We start from the raw sequence: 24,843 nt of genomic DNA on the forward strand, positions 1-24,843 counted from the left end.
GAGTTATGCCAGCAGGAAGCACACTATATGGCAGCCCACACACCCGACTGTATCCATCAAACATTCCCACAGACAGGGGCGTAACTAGAAATCACTGGGCCCCCCTGCGAATATTTGGATGGGCCCCCCCCCCCCCATAGGTGCCGAATAATCGTAATGGGGCAGCGTTTCACTGTAAATTAATTGTAAAGTGGTCAGCATTTTACCAGACAATCGTAATGTGGGCCAGAAAATCGTAATGTGGGCAGAGTTCACCAGAAAATCGTAATGTGGGCCTTTAGAAAATCATAATGTGGGCAGAGTTCACCAGAAAATCGTAATGTGGGCACCAGTCACCAGAAAATAGTAACGTGAGCAGCAGTCACCAGAAAATTGTAACGTGGGCAGCATTCACCAGACAATCGTAATGTGGGCAGCGTTCACCAGAATATCGTAATGTGGGACAGAAAATCGTAATGTGGGCAGAGTTCACCAGAAAATTGTAACATGGACAGCATTCACCAGACAATCGTAACTTGGGCAGTGTTCACCAGAAAATCGTAATGTGGGCCAGAAAATCGTAATGTGGGCAGCGTTCACCAGAAAATCGTAACGTGGACAGCATTCACCAGACAATCGTAACGTGGGCAGTGTTCACCAGAAAATCGTAATGTGGGCCAGAAAATCGCCATGTGGGCAGAGTTCACCAGAAAATCGCCATGTGGGCAGCAGTCACCAGAAAATCGCCATGTGGGCAGCAGTCACCAGAAAATTGCAATGTGGGAATCAGTCACCAGAAAATCCTAATGTGGGCAGCAGTCACCAGTATATCGTAATGTGGGCAGCAGTCACCAGAAAATCCTAATGTGGGCAGCAGTCAGTCACCAGAATGTCGTAATGTGGGCAGCAGACACCAGAAAATCCTAATGTGGGCAGCAGACACCAGAAAATCCTAATGTGGGCAGCAGTCACCAGAAAATCCTTATGTGGGCAGCAGTCACCAGAAAAATCGCAATGTGGGCAGCAGTCACCAGAAAATCGCAATGTGGGCAGCATACACCAGAAAATCGCAATGTGGGCAGCAGACACCAGAAAATCGCAATGTGGGCAGCAGACACCTGAAAATCGCAATGTGGGCAGCAGACACCTGAAAATCGTAATGTGGGCAGCAGACACCTGAAAATCGTAATGTGGGCAGCAGACACCTGAAAATCGTAATGAGGGCAGCAGACACCTGAAAATCGCAATGTGGGCAGCAGTGACCAGAAAATCGCAATGTGGGCAGCAGTGACCAGAAAATCGTAATGTGGGCATCAGACACCTGAAAATCGTAATGTGGGCAGCAGACACCTGAAAATCGTAATGTGGGCAGCAGACACCAGAAAATCGCAATGTGGGCAGCAGACACCAGAAAATCCTAATGTGGGCAGCAGACACCTGAAAATCGTAATGTGGGCAGCAGGCACCTGAAAATCGCAATGTGGGCAGCAGACACCTGAAAATCGCAATGTGGGCAGCAGACACCAGAAAATCACAATGTGGGCAGCAGACACCTGAAAATCGTAATGTGGGCAGCAGACACCAGAAAATCATAATGTGGGCAGCAGACACCTGAAAATCGTAATGTGGGCAGCAGACACCAGAAAATCATAATGTGGGCAGCAGACACCAGAAAATCGCAATGTGGGCAGCAGTGACCAGAAAATCGCAATGTGGGCAGCAGTGACCAGAAAATCATAATGTGGGCAGCAGACACCTAAAAATCACAATGTGGGCAGCAGTGACCAGAAAATCACAATGTAGGCAGCAGACACTAGAAAAAAAAATGCACCTGTGAAAAAAAACCAATTCACTTACCTGACAGAAGTCTTCTCCTCTCCCGGCATCTGGCTCGCAGCTCCATGAGTCCTGCTGCAGCACATCTCCCGCGCTGACAGGCAGAGTGCAGGGCTACGGCAAGATGGCTGCCGAAGCCCTGTACTAGAGACACAAATAGTCTCCAGTGTAGGGCTTCTTCGGCGGCCATCTTGCCGTAGCCATGCTCTGCCTGCCGGAGACTATGCAGGCTGCTGGTGGAGCGGGGCTGCGGGGAATGAACTGGCGCAGCGTCTATTAGACGCTGCGGCCAGTTGAGCACCTTGCTGGGGGGTCCAGAGCAGCGCTCCCCCCACGCACAGTGAGCGGGCCCCAGAGCAGCCCCGGGCGGCCGGGCCCCCCTGCGGCTGAGAGAGTCGCATCCCCGGTAGGTACGCCGGTGGTGACAGCCTTTCCTCCTCCGGGCCCCTGACTTGCTAGGGGCCCCCCTGCAACTGCAGGGGCTGCAGGGTCTATTCCTACGCCCCTGCCCACAGATACACAATATAAAGCATAAGGTTGTCCTCATAGCATTGCAGAGCTGTCAACTTTATATCGGAATCAGAACCTGGCTTCTTTTACACTGCAAATCGAGATTTGTGATTGTCACTGGCAACACAAGGAGACTTTTTAAAATTGCATCAAAATTGGAATTTCATTGGAATCGCATGTAGTGTTAAAAAAAAAAGCCATTCGTTTTTGTTACCAAGCACAACTGAGTCATGCCCTGAATTGGTTTTGGCACATACAGGACTTAAAGAGAAACTCCGACCAAGAATTGAACTTTATCCCAATCAGTAGCGGATACCCCCATTCATTTATTTTATTTATTTATTGTATTTATAAAGCGCCAACATATTACGCAGCGCTGAACATTAATTTAGGTTACAGACAATATTTAGGGGTGACATACAGCAATATGACAATACAGGAATACAAGAAAACCAGATCACACAGCACAGTATGAGTACAAGGTAATGCTTAGTCACTGGATGGAGCATGGAGATTAAGCAAGTTAGGTTCACTCAGATGCATAGCATGGGCTCACAGTAATGGAGGTGCATGATCAGGTAGGACACAAAAGGAGGAGGACCCTGCCTTTTACATGAGAAATCTATTCCTTTTCACAAACAGACCATCAGGGGGAGCTGTATGGATGATATTGTCGTGAAACCCCTCCCACAAAGAAATTCTGAGTACGTAATCTTGGCAGTTTCCTGTCTGTGAACCTTTTTGCATTGTGGGAAATAGCTGTTTATAGCTGTTTCCAACTGCCAAAAAAACATGCAGCTACATCACCTGCCAGCAGTAAAAATGTCACCATGTAATGTCAGAATGTAAATCAGGGATTTAAAATATTTTACAATGGGCAAACACTGGCGGAAATACAGCAAAAAAAAATTGTATAAAAACGCATACCATTGCGGTCCCATTGACTTTCATTATGTGTGTTTTTTGCTGCGTTTATGAATATTATGCAACAAAACCTGCAGTTTTTAAAAACGCAGGTTTGAAAACGCATATGCATTATTTATATGCGTTTTTCCTGCGGCCCATAGACTTCCGTTAGGGCCCTTTTCCACCAGCGCGTTTGCGCTGGCTGAATCGCAAAACCGCAAACCGCTAGCGATTTTACAATCGCTACGGTTTGCTTTTTAACATAGGAATTGCGGTAGGTCATTTCCACTACCGCGATTCGTTTTTGTCAGGAACGCGAACGCGCGGCGGAGCGATATTTGCCGCGATTTTGCTATGCAGTGCATAGCATAGCAAAATCGCGGCGGCAAACGTCAGGGAATCGCCGGTAATTGCGATTCAGCAATCGCTAGCGTTCAGCGTGAACGCTAGCGATTGCAAGTGGAAAAGGGCCCTTAGTGTGTAAAATGCAGCGTTTTCCGCAACACTAGCATTTCTGCTATATGTGCACCTAGCCTCAGAGGGGAAAATGCAAAGGAGCCTGGGATTCCATGGAACCCTAGTTCATGAAGTCAGTGGAGTGAGTGGTGATCACATAATCCAGGTACTTCAGTCATTCAATGGGATGGATGCATGAGTAGGAAACACACAGTGGTAGGACCCTGTCTGAAAGCTTAAAATCTAGAAGGGGAGGGGAGTAGAGACACACTAGGTGGTGGATGATGCGTAGTTGGTCAGCAGTGGGGGTTAGCATATTCATGAGGTAGGGTAGGCCAGCAGGAACAGGTGTGTTTTTTGAGGGCTTGCTTGAAAATGAGCCTTACGGCGGGTGGCAGGGTGGTGAGCCTTACGGCAGGTGGCAGGGTGTTGCAGAGAGTAGGGGCAGCTCTGTAGAAGTCCTGGAGTCTGACATGGGAAATGGTGGCGCAGTCAGGTGCAGATCATTGGAGGATTGAAGTGTGCGGCCAGGTGTGTACCTGTGAATAAGTTCAAAGATGTAGGTCGGGCAGGCAGGAATTGTGAATGGATTTGTAGGCCAAACCGTGTCTTGAAGGTGATTCTGGAATGAATGAGAACAACCAGCAGAGGCAGTTCTGGGTTATATTTTTATTTATTTTTTTACTTGTCCATGTCTTTAGCTTTGAGAACAAGAGAAACATTTGCCTCTTGGGCAATCTTCTATTTTTTTTTCTTGTCTTTCTACTTATTTTACATTGTGTGGAATGAATAGGGTGGATTAGGTACACGGGAAGAATGAAAAGGAGAGAGCTCACCTAACTACTTGTATAAATGGCATTACATTTGGCCTCCCTCATGCTGTAATAATAGCATTTGTAATAGATTACCCAGGGGGCTCATGGTGAACGAGAGCTCCTAGGAGTGTGTAAGGGGCTGAACGAGACCAAAAAAGCCTCCTTACTAAAATGCTATGAAAAGCAGAATTTTGCCTTCTCAAAACAGAAGCTGTTTGCAGTTATTCAGGTTGGCGTGAGCATTTGAGGTGTCCCACAATGCATCACTGCTGAATATGCAAATCATACCTGATAAACATACCTCCAGAACAGCTGGAATGTAATGTCGGCTTGTTAATATTACTAGTTTTGTAATACTAATAGCTGTAATGCTAGTCTTGGATGGACTAAAACTTTGTTTCCGGTGTAGGAATTTCTGTTTGACTTCTTATGTGTTTAACATAGTTTCCGCGTCACATTGCCTCTCCTTGTAAGCTCTATGACAAACTGCTGCAATGTGTGGCCTTGACTGTGTGTTCCATATCTCTGGAGTGGAAGATCATTTATACACTATCACCATAGTAACAGTGAAGAGAGCATGTATGGTTTCCTCATACATTGGAAAGAAGGCACGTTTGTTAGTTTAAGCAGAAAGATTTAAAGTTCAAGGCTGATCCAGAATAACAAATATCGTCACATTAAGATGTATTGCTAGCAGACGTAAATGTTATCTTAGCCCCTTTACATTTCAGGACATGAATTTCACGTCCTAATTAGTGTCCCCTTGCATTCCAGAACGTAAAAATTCTTTTCCAGCTTTGAATGCTGCCACTGTGTGCTTGTGCATGTCTGTTGTCACTGCTCGTGCGTGCACAAGCAACTGTTTTAAAGGGAATGATTTCTTTTGTAGCAAATGGCAGCAATCATTCATAATAACGTAGAGAAACAAAAAGTTGAACACTTTAAAAAGCAGTTTATTAAAGGAGTTTTGTAAGGTAAAAAAGTTTAACTAACCTGGGGCTTCTAACGGCCCCCCCAGTGCCCTCTGGTCCCCCGCTGTGGCTCTCTTCTGGTTTTTGCGACTTTAATGTCGAGGGCCACTGCATGCGTCTGCGCGTCCCTGGCCGTGCATCCTTGCTCCCACTCACATTGCGGGCAGCGTCCTGCGCAGGCGCAGTATGTGTACTGCAAGGGATCGGGTGAGTTACACACCGACTGCTGCGCTCCAGCCATTGATGTGGGCCCATGTAAAGGGAGGGAGGATGATTTTGGCCCCTCTCCCCGCAGTGGCACCCATACCTGCTACCTATACTGGGGGCTCCTGTAGCTACTACCTATGGTGGGACAACTATACTTACTACCTATACTGGGGGTACCTATACATGCTACCTATACTGGGGCACCTATACATGCTACCTATACTGGGGCACCTATACCTATATAAAACAAACTAGTAACTTGTCTATATATCTTATCTAAAGTTTTGTTTTTTTTTTTAGATAGTTTACACAGCAAATCTAGCTGCAAACAGCTTCAACAGTTTATGATTATTTCTTACTGTGATACAATGAAAGCGACCATGTTCTGTTGTCACATTACACACAGGCAAGCTGATCTGTATCTCCAGCCCTCAGCCTGTGAAAACTTCACTCCCCTCTCCTCCTCCCTCCGCCTCTGAAATTTCTGGCTAGTAACCTCCTCCTGCCTAGACTGAGCTCCCATAAGCCCTTGCTACTAAGGCTTAAAGTGCTAAAGCACTCTGGAGAAGCTGTGGGCAAGGCTTGTTTAGTTTATAAGCAATTAGAGTATTAAAAGAAAAAAAAGTATTTGGCTTAAGGAATTCCCTATAAACTATATGAAAGGAACACAATTATGCAATGAGTAAAAGTTTATCTCGGATCCACTTTAACTACTTTGGCCTCCTGGACGTACTAGCTACGCCCAGGAGGCCATGTGCGCTGCCGCGCGCCCCCGCGGCCGATCGAGCGCGTGCAAGCGCACTCCCGACCCGCGGTTCGCTAGCCAGGCAATCAGTGAATCGGGCTATGGTGCCCGATCACTGATTGCTCTCCCCCCGAGAGAAACCGTCAGCTTCGCACGGAAGCTGAGGTTTTTCTGTTCCTATTTCCGCCGACGTCACTCTAAGCGTCCGTGTTATGCTTAGAGTGACGTCATTGTAAACAAACTCATGGCTGCCATCTTGCGGCCAAAAAGCTAACTGCATGAAAATGCAAAAAAAAAATAAATAAAAAAATAGACCAATATGTCCTAAAAAAATTGATTTGCATCACACCCTCCCAAAAATACCAACATAAAATGTTTAATAATTAAAAAAAAACAAAAACATTACAATTAAAAAAACAAAAAAAAACACATATTTACCTAAGGGTCTAAACTTTTTAAATATCAATGTAAACATGAAATATTTATATATATTTTTTTTTAATTATAAGCTTGTAAATAGTGATGGATGCAAAACGGAAAAAATGCACTTTTATTTCCAAGTAAAATATTGTCGTCATACATTGTGATAGGGACATAATTTATACGGTGTAATAACCGGGAGAAATGGGCACATACAATACGTGAATTTTAATTGTGGAGGCATGTATTATTTTAAAACTATATTGGCCGAAAACTGAGAAATAATGCATTTTTTCCGGTTTTTCCTTATTTTTCCTGTTAAAATACATTTACAGTAAAGTGGCTCTTAACAAAATGTACCCCCCAAAGAAAGCCTAATTGGTGGCGGAAAAAACGAGACATAGATCAGTTCATTGTGATAAGTAGTGATAAAGTTATAGGCTAATGAATGGGAGGTGAACATTGCTCGGATGCATAAAAGTGAAAACGACTGAAGGCTGAAGTGGTTAAAGAGAACCTGCACTGAAAATAAAATGTCAAAATAACCATACACATGTCCTACTTACCTCCAGTGTAGTCTACTCCTCAATCTCTTTCTCCTCTCCTGCGTCCCATTTGTCCACTGTGATCAATGGATTTCTCCATCCTCCATTTTAAAAATGGCCATTACCCCCTAACAACTTCCTGGTCAGCACACTGTTAAACTGTAATATCACCCACTTGAGCCATAGGGAAACATGGACATTACCTTGCACATTCAGTTGTAACGAACAGCTGCTGATATATAACTGACAGCAACTGATATATTTCACTTCTGACAAAATATTAAGAAGAAAATGGTGAGCTTCTGAGAGGAACTGACGGTGAGGTTAGTCACCATTTGCAGTTACGTCATGTGTTTATTTTAAATAATTTTCCTCGCTTCAGGTTCCCTTTAAGTAAATAAACTGTTAGGTGGGTGAACATTAAGGAGGACATCGGCAGGGTATAAACCTAGCCATGCAAAGTTTTTTATGCTGACTAATACACACATTGATTGTAATGAGATTGTGTTCTCCTCAGAAAATTTTTCTCCAGCCGGGTGGCATGAAAAAGTAGCCGGGTGGGGCAAGATGAGAGAATGCAGGGCTGACTCTTCTCTGCACAACTCTGCTTACAGCATAGGAGGAGGTGAGCTGATAACAGCCGGGTGCTCACCAAAACTAGCCGGGTGGAGCGCCCTGCTAAAACAGCCTGGGGAGAACACTGAGATTGTTTGTTTTTTTTTAATTTCCCATCCATGATACAGTCTTTATTGAACAATCTTACCAAGTCTATGCAGTTTAAAGGTAAACTGAGTGAATATACTTTGCATAGATACTTTAGGGAGTCCCTTATATTACATAAAAGGGCTAAGATTGTACAATCAAGATTGTATCATTAATTGGCTCTTTTGAACGGTTTAAAAATATCCAAAAGTTTTTATTTATTTTTACTGATTACTGCAGAGCTTTTCTTATGTATTCTTGCTGAGAACATTGCAGTATGTGCAGCGAATTGATGCAGACATTTTCAGTTCATTGTATACTCTTTCCTTGCAGAGAACCTCCAAAAGGGGCTCACTATCTAGCCAAGAGCTTAGAGGAGGCCCTGGATCGGCTGCAGGCAGCAGAGCTGAGAGATCAGGTAGACCTCATCTGGATCATTGGCGGAAGCTCCCTTTATAAGGTACATTTGTCCCCAACATAAATGTTAGTATTTTGCAAAATTGTTCAGTTTACATACAAAGGTATTCTTATAAAATAACAAAGGTGGTGTGTTTGACTAGCAATCTGATGCAGTTTAAAGTAAACCAGACAAAATAGGAAGAATCAATACTTGCCCTAGGGTTCCTTCAGCCCCATAAGCACATGAGTCCCTCTCTGTCCTCCTGCGGTCTGCCGTTCAGCCGTGGTAACGGGCTCAGTCATGTCAGTTGTGGTCTTCTGTGCATGCCAGTGTGTGTGTCTACAGCTTAAAGGATACCCGATATTGGTATTGTTTAAAAGGAAATAAACATGGCAGCCTCCATATACCTATCACCTCAGGTATCCTTTAAACAACATTGTTTAAAGACCCAGGATGCGGGATATTTAAACAACCGAGATCAATGAGCACATTGTCTCCTAACCCCACCTGCTAGAGGCCACCTGCCATCATTCCTTCTACCTTGTGCATCAGTGTTCTCCCCAGGGCTAATTAGGTGGGCGGGCCGCCCGGCTGACTTGAAACCCCGCCCGCCTGTTGTCATGTGCTCGCCTGGGGATTCTAAAATCCAGTGCTGTAAACCTTATTAAACTTCACATAGGAGCGCTCCGTTGCCTGCTTTCAATCAGTGCCAGCCTCCCACAATAGCAAAGGCTGACGCTGTACACCGGAGGGGCGCTCCTCTGCCTGTCACCTCAAGTGTTCTGATGAGACAGGGATTGGCTGGGTGGGTTGTAAGGGCGGGACTCCTGCTCCGATTCCCTCCTGCCCTCCAATAAGTAGTGGTGGTGGTGGTTGGTGGTGGTTCTATGATATGATGGAGACTCTCTCTTGTCAATTAAGAGAGAGCAGGGATGCTGGAGCCTGAGCAAGCAAGGGGCGGGCTGGCAAGGGGGAGATTTCCCCTGTCTGCATCCCACTGGTACTAAATGTAAATGCCTTTCTGCAGCTGCTCGTTTTTGCCCCACACCTCAATTATTAACTCCGCCCCCAGCACAGTATTCATACTTTTTTGATGTGCCAGAAGATCTTGGGTTCAACTGCCCGATCATTAGCTCCTGCCGAAGGTGATTCTTCCCCTGCAGATATGCAGGCTAGGACACAGCCAGACAGTCAATGGAGCAGGGGGTGGAGAAGCAGCCAGCAGGACTGCACATGTCACTCGGTGAGTCCGTTCTCAATGACCTGTGCACTTCCTGCTGATTTATGGCCAGCCACAGTCCTCCCTGAAGTTGCAGTCTCCTGCCTGATGTGTCAGATCGTCTGGACAGGAGATCTGACAAGTCATTTTTTCCCGTGTAATAAAGTTGGCTGAGAAGAGCCAGACTGACCAGCTGTGGTTTGATTGCCATCAGCGCAGTCCGGACTCAGGAGGAGACCAGGTTACATGTCTTTGACACATACAGCTTCCAGGATGGCTTCCAGATTTGTTTAGAACTCTCCATGTAAATAAACTATGTGCATTGGTGGTGTGAAATGCCTGCTCATAATTCTTGCAATTCATGTGGCTGTAAATTCACATGGGTGTTATTCCTGCAGGGGTTATTATCATATCTATAGCCCCTGCACACTATCTGCAATACCCTGCGACAGGCCCCCTGCAGGAATAACATCCATGTGAATTGCGATAATTATGAGCAGGGACTCACTGGAGCCTGTGTAGAGGCTAAGCAAGTTTATGTGCACATGGTGTGAAATGCTATGTATTGGTTATTGCATTTCACATGCATGTTTTTTCATATTAATGTTTTCCTGGGTGGGGCGCGGTATTGCAGATAGTGTGCAGGGGCCGTATATGACCATTCTCAGTTATATACAGCCCCTGCACACTATCTGCAAAACAACCTTCCTTCAGGAAAAAAACATCCATATGAAATGAGCTATGTGAAATGCAATGCTCCTGAGCAGGGACACTGAAGCCTGTGTAGAGTGGCCATACATCAGGCGACTTGGCGGCTGATCAACCATCCGATTTGATTATTCTAAACGAAACCGATGAAAATCTGTGCCACCAAGTGCATGCCTGATCAACACTATGACCAATTTCAGGCAGAAATTGGTCACATATCATTCGAACAAGCTGCAAGATGTAGGGCCGCCCTAGTAGATCAAATGCTTAGAGGTAATGGCGAGAGGATATCGGGACGAGTGACGAACACGATAAACCCCTCCGGTGCTGTTCCACCTAGTGTATAAATGTGCATTTATACATTACCTGTCCTATGTCACCTACCACTCTGTGCCCATCCGTCTTCTGGTTCATCCTCTTCCATAAGCTTGTAAGCCTCCGTAGAAGCGCCTAGTTCGCACGAAACTGCCGTCAGGCTATTCCTGCTCCCAGCGCACAGCTCCAAGCCTCCAACGCACGGTATGTGTCATTTTATATACTGCACGCATGTGATGAAGAGCACCTTTTGGCAATAAACACACAGTATGCAGCAGTGCCGACTTTGTATCTTCTATTGCACCTAATTGATCTCTGGCCTATTCCAGTCTGAGCACGCTGATAGTGCCACAAGAGTCCAACGTGCCGTGACCCTGCAGATCCTTCATAATAACGGATGTGGATCCCATGTAGTGCCGACTCCCTCTTTTCTCCCTCCATTGCCCATCTCTTCCATAAGCACCCCATATGCCGCCAGTATATAGCGCACATGTGACATCAAATGCACCATGCGCTAAACGTCCCACCCGGCTACTTTTTCATACCACCCAGCTGGAAAAAAAATTCTGGGGAGAACACTGTGCATTAACCACTTAAAGGGATACTGTAGGGGGGTCGGGGGAAAATGAGCTGAACTTACCCGGGGCTTCTCATGGTCGCCCGCAGACATCCTGTGCCCACGCAGCCACTCACTGATGCTCTGGCCCCGCCTCCGGTTCACTTCTGGAATTTCTGACTTTAAAGTCAGAAAACCACTGCGCCTGCGTTGCCGTGTCCTCGATCCCGCTGATGTCATCAAGAGCGCACAGCGCAGGTCCAGTATGGTCTGTGTCTGCGCAGTACACTCCTGGTGACATCAGCGGGAGCGAGGACACGGCAACGCAGGTGCAGTGGTTTTCTGACTTTAACCACTTGAGGACCACAGTCTTTTCGCCCCTTAAGGACCAGAGCCTTTTTCTCCATTCAGACCACTGCAGCTTTCTCGGTTTATTGCTCGGTCATACAACCTACCACCTAAAGAAATTTTACCTCCTTTTCTTGTCACTAATACAGCTTTCTTTTGGTGCTATTTGATTGCTGCTGCGAGTTTTACTTTTTATTATATTCATCAAAAAAGACATGAATTTTGTCAAAAAAAAATTTCAAATAAAGTAAAATTTCCTATACATTTGAGCGCGAAAGTTATTCTGCTACATGTCTTTGATAAAAAAAAAAAACATTCAGTGTATATTTATTGGATTGGGTAAAAGTTTTATAGCGTTTACAAACTATGGTGCCAAAAGTGAATTTTCCCATTTTCAAGCATCTCTGACTTTTCTGCGCACCTGTCAGGTTTCATGAGGGGCTAAAATTCCAGGATAGAACAAATACCCCCCAAATGACCCCATTTTGGAAAGAAGACATCCCAAAGTATTCAGTGAGAGGCATGGTGAGTTCATAGAAGATTTTATTTTTTGTCACAAGTTAGCGGAAAATGACACTTTGTGACCAAAAAAAAAAAGTTTCCATTTCTTCTAACTTGCGACAAAAAAAAATTAAATCTGCCACGGACTCGCTATGCTCCTCTCTGAATACCTTGAAGTGTCTACTTTCCAAAATGGGGTCATTTGTGGGGTGTGTTCACTGTCCTGGCATTTTGGGGGGTGCCTAATTGTAAGCACCCCTGTAAAGCCTAAAGATGCTCATTGGACTTTGGGGCCCCTTAGCGCAGTTAGGCTGCAAAAAAGTGCCACACATGTGGTATTGCCGTACTCAGGAGAAGTAGTATAATGTGTTTTGGGGTGTATTTTTACACATACCCATGCTGGGTGGGAGAAATATCTCCGTAAATGACAATTTTTTAATTTTTTTTTACACACAATTGTCTATTTATAGAGATATTTCTCCCACTCAGCATGGGTATGTGGAAAAATACACCCCAAAACACATTATACTACTTCTCCTGAGTACGGCGATACCACGTGTGGCACTTTTTTGCACCCTAACTGCACTAAGGGGCCCAAAGTCCAATGAGTACCTTTAGGATTTCACAGGTAATTTTGAGAAATTTCGTTTCAAGACTACTCCTCACGGTTTAGGGCCCCTAAAATGCCAGGACAGTATAGGAACCCCACAAATTACCCCATTTTATAAAGACACCCCAAGGTATTCCGTTAGGAGTATGGTGAGTTCATAGAATTTTTTTTATTTTTTTTTTGTCACAAGTTAGCGGAAATTGATTTTAATTGTTTTTTTCACAAAGTGTCATTTTCCGCTAACTTGTGACAAAAAATAAAATCTTCTATGAACTCACCATACTCCTAACGGAATACCTTGGGGTGTCTTCTTTCTAAAATGGGGTCATTTGTGGGGTTCCTATACTGCCCTGGCATTTTAGGGGCCCTAAACCGTGAGGAGTAGTCTTGAAACCAAATGTCGCAAAATGACCTGTGAAATCCTAAAGGTACTCATTGGACTTTGGGCCCCTTAGCGCACTTAGGGTGCAAAAAAGTGCCACACATGTGGTACCGCCGTACTCAGAAGTAGTATAATGTGTTTTGGGGTGTATTTTTACACATACAGATGCTGGGTGGGAGAAATATCTCTGTAAATGACAATTATTATACACACAATTGTCCATTTACAGAGAGTTTTCTCCCACCCAGCATGGGTATGTATAAAAATACACCACAAAACACATTATACTACTTCTTCTGAGTACGGCGATACCACATGTGTGACACTTTTTTGCAACCTAGGTGCGCTAAGGGGCCTAACGTCCTATTCACAGGTCATTTTGAGGCATTTGGATTCTAGACTACTCCTCACGGTTTAGGGCCCCTAAAATGCCAGGGCAGTATAGGAACCCCACAAGTGACCATATTTTAGAAAGAAGACACCCCAAGGTATTCTGTTAGGAGTATGGTGAGTTCATAGAAGATTGTTTTTTTTTTTTTTTTTTTGTCACAAGTTAGCGAAAAATGACACTGTGAAAAAAACAATAAAAATCCAATTTCCGTTAACTTTTGACAAAAAATAAAATCTTCTATGAACTCATCATACACCTAACAGAATACCTTGGGGTGTCTTCTTTCTAAAATGGGGTCACTTGTGGGGTTCCTATACTGCCCTGGCATTTTACGGGCCCAAAACTGTGAGTAGTCTGGAAACCAAATTTCTCAAAATGACTGTTCAGGGGTATAAGCATCTGCAAATTTTGATGACAGGTGGTCTGAGGGGGCAAATTTTGTGGAACCGGTCATAAGCAGGGTGGCCTCTTAGATGACAGGATGTATTGGGCCTGATCTGATGGATAGTAGTGCTAGGGGGTGACAGGAGGTGATTGATGGGTGTCTCAGGGGGGCGGTTAGAGGGGAAAATAGATGCAATCAATGCACTGGGGAGGTGATCGGAAGGGGGTCTGAGCAGGGGCGTAGCAATAGGGGTTGCAGAGGTAGCGACCGCATCGGGGCCCTTGGGTCAGAGGGGCCCCGAGGAGCCCTCCCTCAAGCACAATATTAGCTCTCTATTGGCCCTGTGCTAGTAATAATCACTCATACATATGCTTTGTATAGTAGTAATCATTAACAAACTGTTTTCCATCCCCTACTTGCACCTCTGACACCGTGAAAATCCTTGGCAGGTTTTGGTGCGCCGTATCAATTGTTATGTATAGAGTGCTTGGGGGGGCCCGTGTAAAACTTGCACCGGGGCCCATAGCTTCTTAGCTACGCCACTGGGTCTGAGGGGGATCTGAGGGTTTGGCCGAGTGATCAGGAGCCCACACGGGGCAAATTAGGGCCTGATCTGATGAGTAGGTGTGCTAGGGGGTGACAGGAGGTGATTGATGGGTGTCTCAAGGTGTGATTAGAGGGGGGAAATAGATGCAAGCAATGCACTAGCGAGGTGATCAGGGCTGGGGTCTGAGGGCGTTCTGAGGTGTGGGCGGGTGATTGGGTGCCCGCAAGGGGCAGATTAGGGTCTAATCTGATGGGTAACAGTGACAGGTGGTGATTGATGGGTAATTAGTGGGTGTTTAGAGGAGAGAAGAGATGTAAACACTGCACTTGGGAGGTGATCTGATGTCGGATCTGCGGGCGATCTATTGGTGTGGGTGGGTGATCAGATTGCCCGCAAGGGGCAGGTTAGGGGCTGATTGATGGGTGGCAGTGACAGGGGGTGATTGACGGGTGATTGATAGGTGATCAGGGGGGATAGATGCATACAGTACATGGGGGGGGGGTCTGCTGAGAATCTGAGGGGTGGGGGGGTGATCAGGAGGGTGTAGCGTTGACAGATAGTGACAGGGAGTGATTGATGGGTGATTAGGGGGGTGACTGGGTGCAAACAGTGGTCTGGGGGGTGGGCAGGGGGGGGTCTGAGGGGTGCTGTGGGCGATCAGGGGGCAGGGGGGGGGGGAAATCAGTGTGCTTGGTTGCAGACTAGGGTGGCTGGAGCCTGCTCTGGTGGTCCCTCGGACACTGGGACCACCAGGGCAGGAGGCAGCCAGTATAATAGGCTTTGTATACATTACAAAGCCTATTATACAAAGTACATGCGGCGATCCGGGTGCTAGTAACCCGCTGGCGCTTCCGAACGGAAGAGAAAAGTATAACAATCTTTATTCAATAGCTTCATAGTTATATCACAATTCCAGATAATTCACCAATAAAATTGACATTAAAAATCCCCATAAAATGCACTGCTACAATCGTCACAAATCAGTAGAATGCTGAACTATTAATGAGTCAAATGAGGGTTCAACAAGTGACTAGAACCTGGCCCCTGTATGTAAAGTGCATGTGCAACATGAGATACAGAATTGAAATTGCTCAACGCAAAATATCTGGTGCAAAAAAGTGTTTTAAATGACCAAATGCAAATATCATTCAGCAAATTAGGCAGCAGTGCACCTGTTCGATGTTAAACCAACCAAATGAAAGGAGCAGCCTAGCAGTAATGGATAGAGTGCATAGGGAGTAATAGGTAGGAATACATCACCCAGTTGTAATTTGTGAAGTCTAGGATAGGTAGAAGGAGTACTACAGTGGAGATTCCCCAACTACCTCACTAGTTCCTGCCTAATTTATGGAAAAGTTTTATCATTTGTACTGTATGTTTCTGATGCAGTACATCCTGACGAATCCTCATGGGCAGGGTGAAACATACAGCTGCGTCACCTTATGTCCAACAGGCGTAAAACGGCCTGGCTTGCTTGTGCAATATACTGGTTACAGCATATCTGAAGGCGATCACTTCATTTTAACATCCAGATGGTATTACAACCATGGACGGTCTATGTACATACAGGGTTTGGTACCGATGCTATGCATTGCGAGTACGATATATAATACATAAGTACTACGAGCCATGATATTTACAACTTAACAATTGTTCGTTGTGTACAAAACTGCAGGCTGAAGCTATAAGGCCCGGTTCACACTTGCGGTTCTCTGCCAAACGGACCGGATGACCTGACCGGATCCGGATCGGAACCGTACGGTTCTGATCCGGATCCGATCCGGTCAGTTTGCATCAGGTGTTCATCAGGATGCGATCCGGATCCGTTTGGCAAAAGATAGTAGAAAAGGAATAAAAATGTTGGGGTCTGGGAGGTCAGCAGAAGGTGGACCTGTGGAATCAGGCCCTCCGCTGTTTAGCACTCACCTCCACCTCCGACATACTGCCAACATCTCCAGCACGTTTAAAATCACTGCTGCTCCACTCCAAAATGCTTGCCCATGTGTCCCCATCCAAAATCGCCGCTTCAATACGCATAGGAAGTGGGGTAGAACATCCGGATTTTTAGCCAGTGTGTTGTGCGCTCTCCGGTTCTCATAGCTTTGTATTGGCCGGATGGTGCAGTCCGGCTCCGCCCCGGATACGGCTGCCGGAGGAGCCGGACCAAAAAATAGCGCATGTTGGAACGGATGCCGGAGTCCGGATCCGGTCCGGCAGAATGGACGCATGTGAACGGACGCATAGGCTTTCATTGCTATGCCGTGCGTCCGTTCTGTCCGTTCTGCAAGCGGTCCGGCTCCGGCACGGCGATTCTGGACGGCCACCGCTAATGTGAACCGGGCCTTACCCTGTAGACTTTGGTGGATTCTGCCCACGCTCTAGAAAAGCACTGGTAGCAACATACAGTAAAACCTTGGATTGAGAGTAACCGGGAACGCGAACAGGGGGCGGAGCCAGTCCCCGGCGGCTGATCGCGTCACGAATGACGCGATCGCCGCATAGCAACGCTCGCAGCCGCCCCCGCCGATGGGCGTATTGCGGTCGTTTGGGCCCGGACTTTGCCGCCGCCCATCGGCTGGGGGCGGTCCTTAACTGGTTAAAGTCAGAAATTCCAGAAGTGAACTGGAGGCGGGGCCGGAGCATCGGTGACTGGCTGCACGGACACAGGATGTCTGCGGGGGACCATTAGAAGCCCCGGGTAAGTTCAGCTAATTTTCCCCCGACCCCAGGGCCGGCGCTACCATTAAGGCAAAGAAGGCAGCTGCCCCAGGGCCCCAGAGCTTGTAGGGGCCCCGAGTGGCTACAAGAGGAAAAAAATTTTTTTCAAATCGGCCTTATAGTTTTTGAGAAAATCGATTTTAAAGTTTCAAAGGAAAAAAAAAAACACATTTAAAAACCTGCCGATTTTAATGGTTAATAACAAATCCACCTTAAATGCTAGAAACCCTAAATTTGCAGGATATGTTAAGGAGATCATTAGGAATAAGAGGAAAAAACTATTTCTCAAAAAGACCTTATAGTTTTTGAGAAAATCGATTTTAAAGTTTAGAAGGAAAAAAGTATAGTTTTAAATGCGGTAAATGTCACTTTTAGTAGCAAACCTAACGGTAGTGTAATTTTACATGCATCAAACGAAAGCTCAATAAATTTCCTGATGGGGTTTCCATGGGGTCTATAAGCAGCCGCAGCGCTTTGGCCAGGGATCGCTATACTGCCGCAATATGGCTGTATGAAGATCCCTGGCATTTTTTCCTATTTTCCCAAATTTTTTTTATGTTTAGAGTGTGGGAATTTTTTTTTTTTTTTTAAATTATGTGGGGTCCCCCCTCCTGAAACTTTTTAACCCCTTGTCCCCCATGCAGGCTGGGATAGCCAGAATGTGGAGCTCTGACCGATTGGGACTTCACACCCTGACTATACCAGCTGCAAAAAAGGTCCCCTAATGCCGATTTTTGTTCCGGGGTATATGTTGGCGGGGCCCCCCAGGTTTATTTTGCCCTGGGGCCCCATTGTTGCTTAAACCGGCCCTGCCCGACCCCCCCCCCCCCCCCTACAGTATCCCTTTAAGGTGCGTACACACATGCGACTATGAGTTCATAGAAGATTTTATTTTTTGTCACAAGTTAGCGGAAAATGACACTTTGTGAAAAAACACAATTAAAATCAATTTCCGCTAACTTGTGACAAAAAAAAATTTCTATGAACTCGCTATACTCCTAATGGAATACCTTGGGGTGTCTTCTTTCTAAAATGGGGTCATTTGTGGGGTTCCTATACTGCCCTGGCATTTTAGGGGCCCTAAACCGTGAGGAGTAGTCTTGAAACGAAATTTCTCAAAATGACCTGTGAAATCCTAAAGGTACTCATTGGACTTTGGGCCCCTTAGCGCAGTTAGGGTGCAAAAAAGTGCCACACATGTGGTATCGCCGTACTCGGGAGAAGTAGTACAATGTGTTTTGGGGTGTATTTTTACACATACCCATGCTGGGTGGGAGAAATACCTCTGTAAATGACAATCTTTAGATTTTTTTTTTTTACACACAATTGTCCATTTACAGAGGTATTTCTCCCACCCAGCATGGGTATGTGTAAAAATACACCCCAAAACACATTGTACTACTTCTCCCGAGTACGGCGATACCACATGTGTGGCACTTTTTTGCACCCTAACTGCGCTAAGGGGCCTAGAGTCCAATGAGTACCTTTAGGCTTTACAGGGGTGCTCAAAATTTAGCACCCCGTCCACTTGCCAGGACAGTTAACAAACCCCACAAATGACCCCATTTTGGAAAGAATACACAACAAGGTATTCCATGAGGGGAATGGTGAGGTCATTGAAAATTTTATTTTGTCACAAGTTAACGGAAAATGACACTTTGTTAAAAAAAAAAAAAAAATTCTGCTAACTTGTGACAAAAACTAAAATCTTTTATGAACTCACCGTGCACCTCACATAATACTTTAGGGTGTCCTTTCCAAAATGGGGTCATTTGTGGAGTCTGTCCTGGCATTTTAGGGTCTTTGCAATCATTACATGTATGGCCAGTATTAGGAGTTTCTGCTATACTCCTTATATTGGGTATACAAGTAATGCACTCTGGGCTGAAAGGAAAAATGAACGGCAAACATACCTTGCTCCACATCAATGGCAGATCTTCCTCCACATCAATGGCAGTGATAACCTCAGGAGAGAGACACCCCGTGCCACCCTGCACTCAGGGTGAGCCACCAACGTATGTGACTGGGCCTCAGAACTTTAGTATACAGCATTATGCCTGTAGGATACAGCAATATGCCTGCCAATAGAGATGACTCTGTGTGGCATTAAAGCATCATCATAGGCCCAAATCACATATAAACCGGGGGTGTCCACACTCAAGGGAAATTCAAACATGCCGTCTTATATCGCCAACCCAGGACAGATCAGCAATATCAAGCATGGAAACCGATCCTTCTTCCGACTTTTATGCTTACCCGTTTGGTTTTCAAGCTTACCTCTCCTCTCCCTGCGACAATGTGCGAAAGACCACTGAGTGTGTGCCTACTCCTGTGTCTGGAGTTCCCTAGGTTCTAATAGTGTACCTGCTCGTGGTACCTCTCAAAACACGGCCCTACGCATAGACCAGGCTGGTCAGGACAGCGGGGACAATAATAAACGGTGTCAGTCCTTGTTCCAGCCCTGCTGCAGACACGGCAACGTTTTCTTCGGATGCGTTGACCTGGGGCACACGGAAGCTGATAGGCGTAATGCCTTCCATGCAGTCGGCTAGTTGCATCTGGTTGCTGGCACCTCCTGGATACAGGATGTCCAGAATAATCTGTTCCTGAAATTGGAGGAAAGATCCAGTTCTCCCAGCCTTACTGTAGAGAACAAAGCTGTTATAAACTGCCAATTGAATCAGATAAAAAAGACACTTTCTTATACCAGCGTCTTGTTTTCCGGGTAATTAAATAGGGCGCTAACCTCTGGTCATTGAAGTCCACCCCTCCCATGTTGACATTATATTCGTGGACGACAAGGGGCTTTTCAATGACCTTAGTTGCCCGTTGAATTTGGACTGTCGTGTCTGTGTGAATGGTGGACAGAAAGTAAACGTCCCTCTTGTCCTTCCATTTCACCGCGAGCAGGTCTTCAATACGCAAGGCGGCCCTCTGCCCCCGTTCAAGTCTGGTGGTAACGAGCCGTTGGGCGAAGCCCTGGCGACTAGGCCGCGCAGTGCCACAGCATCGGATTCCTTCTAACTTTAAGTGCTGAAAGAGGGCCACACTTGTGTAATAATTGTCCACAAAAAGATGGTACCCCTTCTGGAACAAGGGTGACACCAAGTCCCACACAACCTTTCCACTGCTCCCCAGGTAGTCAGGGCATCCGACCGGCTCCAATTTTGAGTCTTTTCCCTCATAGACCCTAAAACGACATGTATAGCCTGTGGCCCTTTCACAGAGCTTATACAGTTTCACCCCATACCGGGCGCGCTTGCTTGGGATGTACTGTTTGATGCCAAGGCGCCCGGTAAAGCGTAAGAGGGACTCGTCTACGCAGATGTGCTGTTCAGGGATATAAGCATCTGCAAATGTTGATGACAGGTGGTCTATGAGGGGCCGAATTTTGTGGAGCCGGTCATAAGCAGGGTGGCCCTTTTCATGACAGGCTTCGTCGTCGTTGAAGTGCAGGAAGCGCAGGATGGACTCAAATCGTGTCCTGGACATGGCAGCAGGGTACAAGGGAACATGATGTACTGGGTTCGTAGACCAATACGCCCGCAATACATTCTGTTTCATTAGTCCCAAGTGAAGGATAAGGGCCAAAAAGATTTTAATGTCGGAAACTTGGACTGGTTTCCACCCGAAAGGCTGGGCATACATGCTCTCCGTGTGCTCGGTGATGAATTGTGTGGCTTTACGATTGGTCTCAACCACAATTAAGTCCAGTAGAACCTGGGTGATGAACAGCTGCAAAAAGTCTAGGGCCGTTCCTAGATGAGCTGTCGCCACCTGGACCGCAGACTGGGCGGTGAAAGGGGGCACTACGGGTGCGGCGGAATCAGGGGATTGCCAATCTGGTTGTGCCAGCACCTCTGGGAGTCTATGGGTACTACGGGCCTGTCTTCTTCTTGGTGGCTGCGACGGGGGTACTACTGCACTTGCCACCGTACCAGTTTCAACTTCCATGCTGACGCTCACCACTTCGCCAGGGTCTACAGAAGTACTGGTACCAAGTCCAGGAGATGCTGCGCTGCTGGTGCCTGCCTCACCAAGAAAACTATCAACAGCGCTAGCACCACCCTGCTGCCCTTGAGGCGGATCCTGCGCCACCTGCGGTCTAACGACTTGGGGTCTGGTACGCCTGGCTCTAGCCGGGACCATAGCCTCGTCATCACTTTCGGTCAGGGAACCACTGCTTTCTACAGGTTCAAATTCCGACCCGGAAGATTCGACGGATGATTCTTCCCAAAAGAACTCATCCGACTGGTCCATGTACCTGTATACCTCGTCATCGGAAAGCCCCCTTCTTGCCATTGTGGATTGCTAAATTTATGGGGTTTTCCTCCGAGACTACCCAGAAAAAAAGAGCACCTACCTAGCAAAAAGGGAGTATTTGAGAGGTATTGGGGTTGGTGGGAAGTGGGGTCTCAGAGGCAATCAAACAATCACGGGACAATCAAATACAATTACAGCACAATCGACTCCAATCACAGCACAAGCAAATCTGATGCACTCTGAAGGTGGTGGTTGGAGGTGGTTGGGGGGAGGGTGGGGTTGGGTGTGGTGGGGGGAAGGGTGGGGTTGGGTGTGGTGTGGTGGGGGGGAGGGTGGGGTTGGGTGTGGCGGTAAGTGGGGTCTCAGGCAATCAAACAATCACGGGGCAATCGAAGCCGATCACGGGACAATCAAATACAATTACAGCACAATCGAATCCAATCACCGCACAATCAAATCTGATGCACTCGGAAGGTGATGGGGGGTGGTGGTGGGGTGGGGGTTGTTGGGAAGTGGGGTCTCAGAGGCAATCAAACAATCACGGGACAATCGAAGCAGATCACGGGACAATCAAATACAATCGCAGCACAATCAAATACAAGCGCAGCACAATCGATACAATCACAGCACAGTCAAATACAATGCACTTGGACGGTGATTAGGGGGGGGGGGGGGGGGTCTGAGGGCGATTGGAAGGGGGTGGGGGGTTGATCAGGAGCCCGCACGGGGCAGACTGAGTCCTGATCTGATGAGAGGCAGACACAGGGGGTTACTGATCAAAGATCAGTTAGTGATTGCTGGGGAGGATAGATGTAAACGAAGAGCAGGGGATGTAATCAGAAGGGGGGTATGAGGGCAATCGAGGGCCTGGGCAGGTGATCGGTTACCCCCGCGGGGCAGTTAGGGTCTGCTCTGATGGGTGGGGGTGCTGAGAGGTGATGGACAGGTGATAGACAGGTGATCAGAGGGGTATCAGGGGGTAAGGTAGCTGTATACAGTATACAGGGGGGTAGTCCGGGATGGGGTGTGGGGGTGATCTAAAGGTAGGGGGGGGGATCAGGGGTGACTAGGAGGCAGTTAGGGACCTAACGCAGGGGATAGCGTTTAAAGTTAGTGATAGGTGGGGAGGTTGGGGGTTTTAAAGGGGTGCAAGGGTGCTGGCAGGGGTCTGCTGGGGTGATCAGGGGGGGTATGAGGCCTGGGGTGGGAGATCAGGGGGGCTGTAGGCCCAAAAAAACACGTGTGCTGTATTACTCACAAAAGGCTTCCTCCTTGCTGGTGGTCTCTGCAACAATGAGACCACGAGGCGAGGAGGAAGCACGTATAAGGCACTTTGTTTACCTAACAAAGTGCCTTATACTCAGTGATTGGTTGATTATGCGAATTCCTCCGCTCGCCGGCTCTGCTAAGTGGTTGGCGAGCGGAGACAAAATGCCCGTGCATCGATCCCGGGCGGAGAATCGCGTCACCCATGCCCTTAAATGGACCGCCGCCTCTGTGGGCGAGCCGGTCCTTAAGGGCTCCACTTCCCGGCCGCCCCTGTGCGTTAGGCGGTCGGGAAGTGGTTAAAGTGGACCCAAATTAAAAATACAAGATTTCAGAAATAAAATCTATTTTCTAAATCATAATAATAAATAGCAGCCTTTTTTCAGCTGCATGATGACAAATATAAAATATTTTACATTTATTGGAGGAACCCCTCCTTCCTTTCATATTGCCTGGACAGAATCTAGCAAACTGGTGGAGTAGATCCTGTCCAGCAAAGGAGGAATTGCTAATGGCTGCCACCTGTATAACCCTAGTTGTGAAAAGAGAAGGGTGAAAAGCATGCACTGAAATGCTCATAGGCTTGAAGGAGTGTTTATTTATCTTTGTATGTGTCAGAGTGGTGCAACTAAATATTTTGAATTAAAAAAATGTTTGGTTTGGGTCCGCTTTAATGACATGCTGACTTATAAAAACGTCCTGCTAGAGCCTCTTAACGGCTCCAGGACGTTTTTATAAGTCAGACAGTGATGCTGCCGCTGTGCGCGCGTCCATGTGCATGTGAAAAAAAAAAACACCATAGAAAAAATACACCTTTATTTCCAAATGTTATATTGTCACCATACTTTGTACTAGGGACATAATTAAAATCTTGTGATAACCAGGACAAATAGGCAGATAAAATGTGTGGGTTTTATGTACAGTAGCAGTGTTTATAGTAAAACCATAGGGGATGAAATTGGAGAAATGGTGTATTTTTTTTCATTTTTTTCCCTTGTATTTCACTTTAAAATGCATAGAAAATCAAGTTACATAGTTACATAGTTATTTTGGTTGAAAAAAGACATACGTCCATCGAGTTCAACCAGTACAAAGTACAACTCCAGCCTGCTCCCTCACATATCCCTGTTGATCCAGGGGAAGGCGAAAAAACCCTTACAAGGCATGGTCCAATTAGCCCCAAAAGGGAAAAATTCCTTCCCGACTCCAGATGGCAATCAGATAAAATCCCTGGATCAACATCATTGGGCATTACCTAGTAATTGTAGCCATGGATGTCTTTCAACGCAAGGAAAGCATCGAAGCCCCCTTAACCACCCTGGCGTTCTGATAAGATCGCCAGGGCGGCTGCGGGAGGGTTTTTTTTAAATAAAAAAAAAACTATTCCATGCAGCCAACTGAAAGTTGGCTGCATGAAAGCCCACTAGAGGGCGCTCCGGATGCGTTCTTCTGATCGCCTTCGGCGGCCAGAAGTAACACGGAAGGCCGCAATGAGCGGCCTTCCGTGTTTCGCTTACCTCGTCGCCATGGCGACGAGCGGAGTGACATCATGGACGTCAGCCGACGTCCTGACGTCAGCCGCCTCCGATCCAGCCCTTAGCGCTGGCCGGAACTGTTTGTTCCGGCTACGCTGGGCTCGGGCGGCTGGGGGGACCCTCTTTCGCCGCTGCACGCGGCGATCAGGTAGCACACGCGGCTGGCAAAGTGCCGGCTGCATGTGCTGCTTTTTATTTCATTAAAATCGGCCCAGCAGGGCTTGAGCGCCAGCCTCCGGCGGTGTTGGACGAGCTGAGCTCGTCCAGACCGCTCAGGTGGTTAAATGCAGGTATAGAGTTTGCCATAACGACTTCCTGTGGCAATGCATTCCACATCTTAATCACTCTTACTGTAAAGAACCCTTTCCTAAATAAATGGCTAAAACGTTTTTCCTCCATGCGCAGATCATGTCCTTTGAGAAGGCCTAGGGACAAAAAGCTCATCCGCCAAGCTATTATATTGCCCTCTGATGTATTTATACATGTTAATTAGATCCCCTCTAAGGCGTCTTTTCTCTAGACTAAATAAACCCAGTTTATCTAACCTTTCTTGATAAGTGAGACCTTCCATCCCACGTATCAATTTTGTTGCTCGTCTCTGCACCTG

The 24,843-nt window shown here is 46.6% G+C and overlaps 1 protein-coding gene across 2 annotated transcripts in view; it reads left to right on the forward strand.

Annotated features, from left to right (window-relative positions):
* The window catches only part of DHFR (dihydrofolate reductase), a 76,940-nt gene that overhangs the window by 13,973 nt on the left and 38,124 nt on the right, over positions 1 to 24,843 (forward strand). For both annotated transcript variants that reach the window (XM_068248009.1, XM_068248017.1), the window contains one exon: positions 8,426 to 8,552. In XM_068248009.1, coding sequence (XP_068104110.1) covers positions 8,426 to 8,552 — 127 coding nt within the window. The remainder of the gene's footprint in view (positions 1 to 8,425; positions 8,553 to 24,843) is intronic.

The sequence above is a fragment of the Hyperolius riggenbachi genome, chromosome 1 (genome assembly GCF_040937935.1).
Source record: "Hyperolius riggenbachi isolate aHypRig1 chromosome 1, aHypRig1.pri, whole genome shotgun sequence".
Taxonomy (NCBI): Eukaryota; Metazoa; Chordata; class Amphibia; order Anura; family Hyperoliidae; genus Hyperolius; species Hyperolius riggenbachi.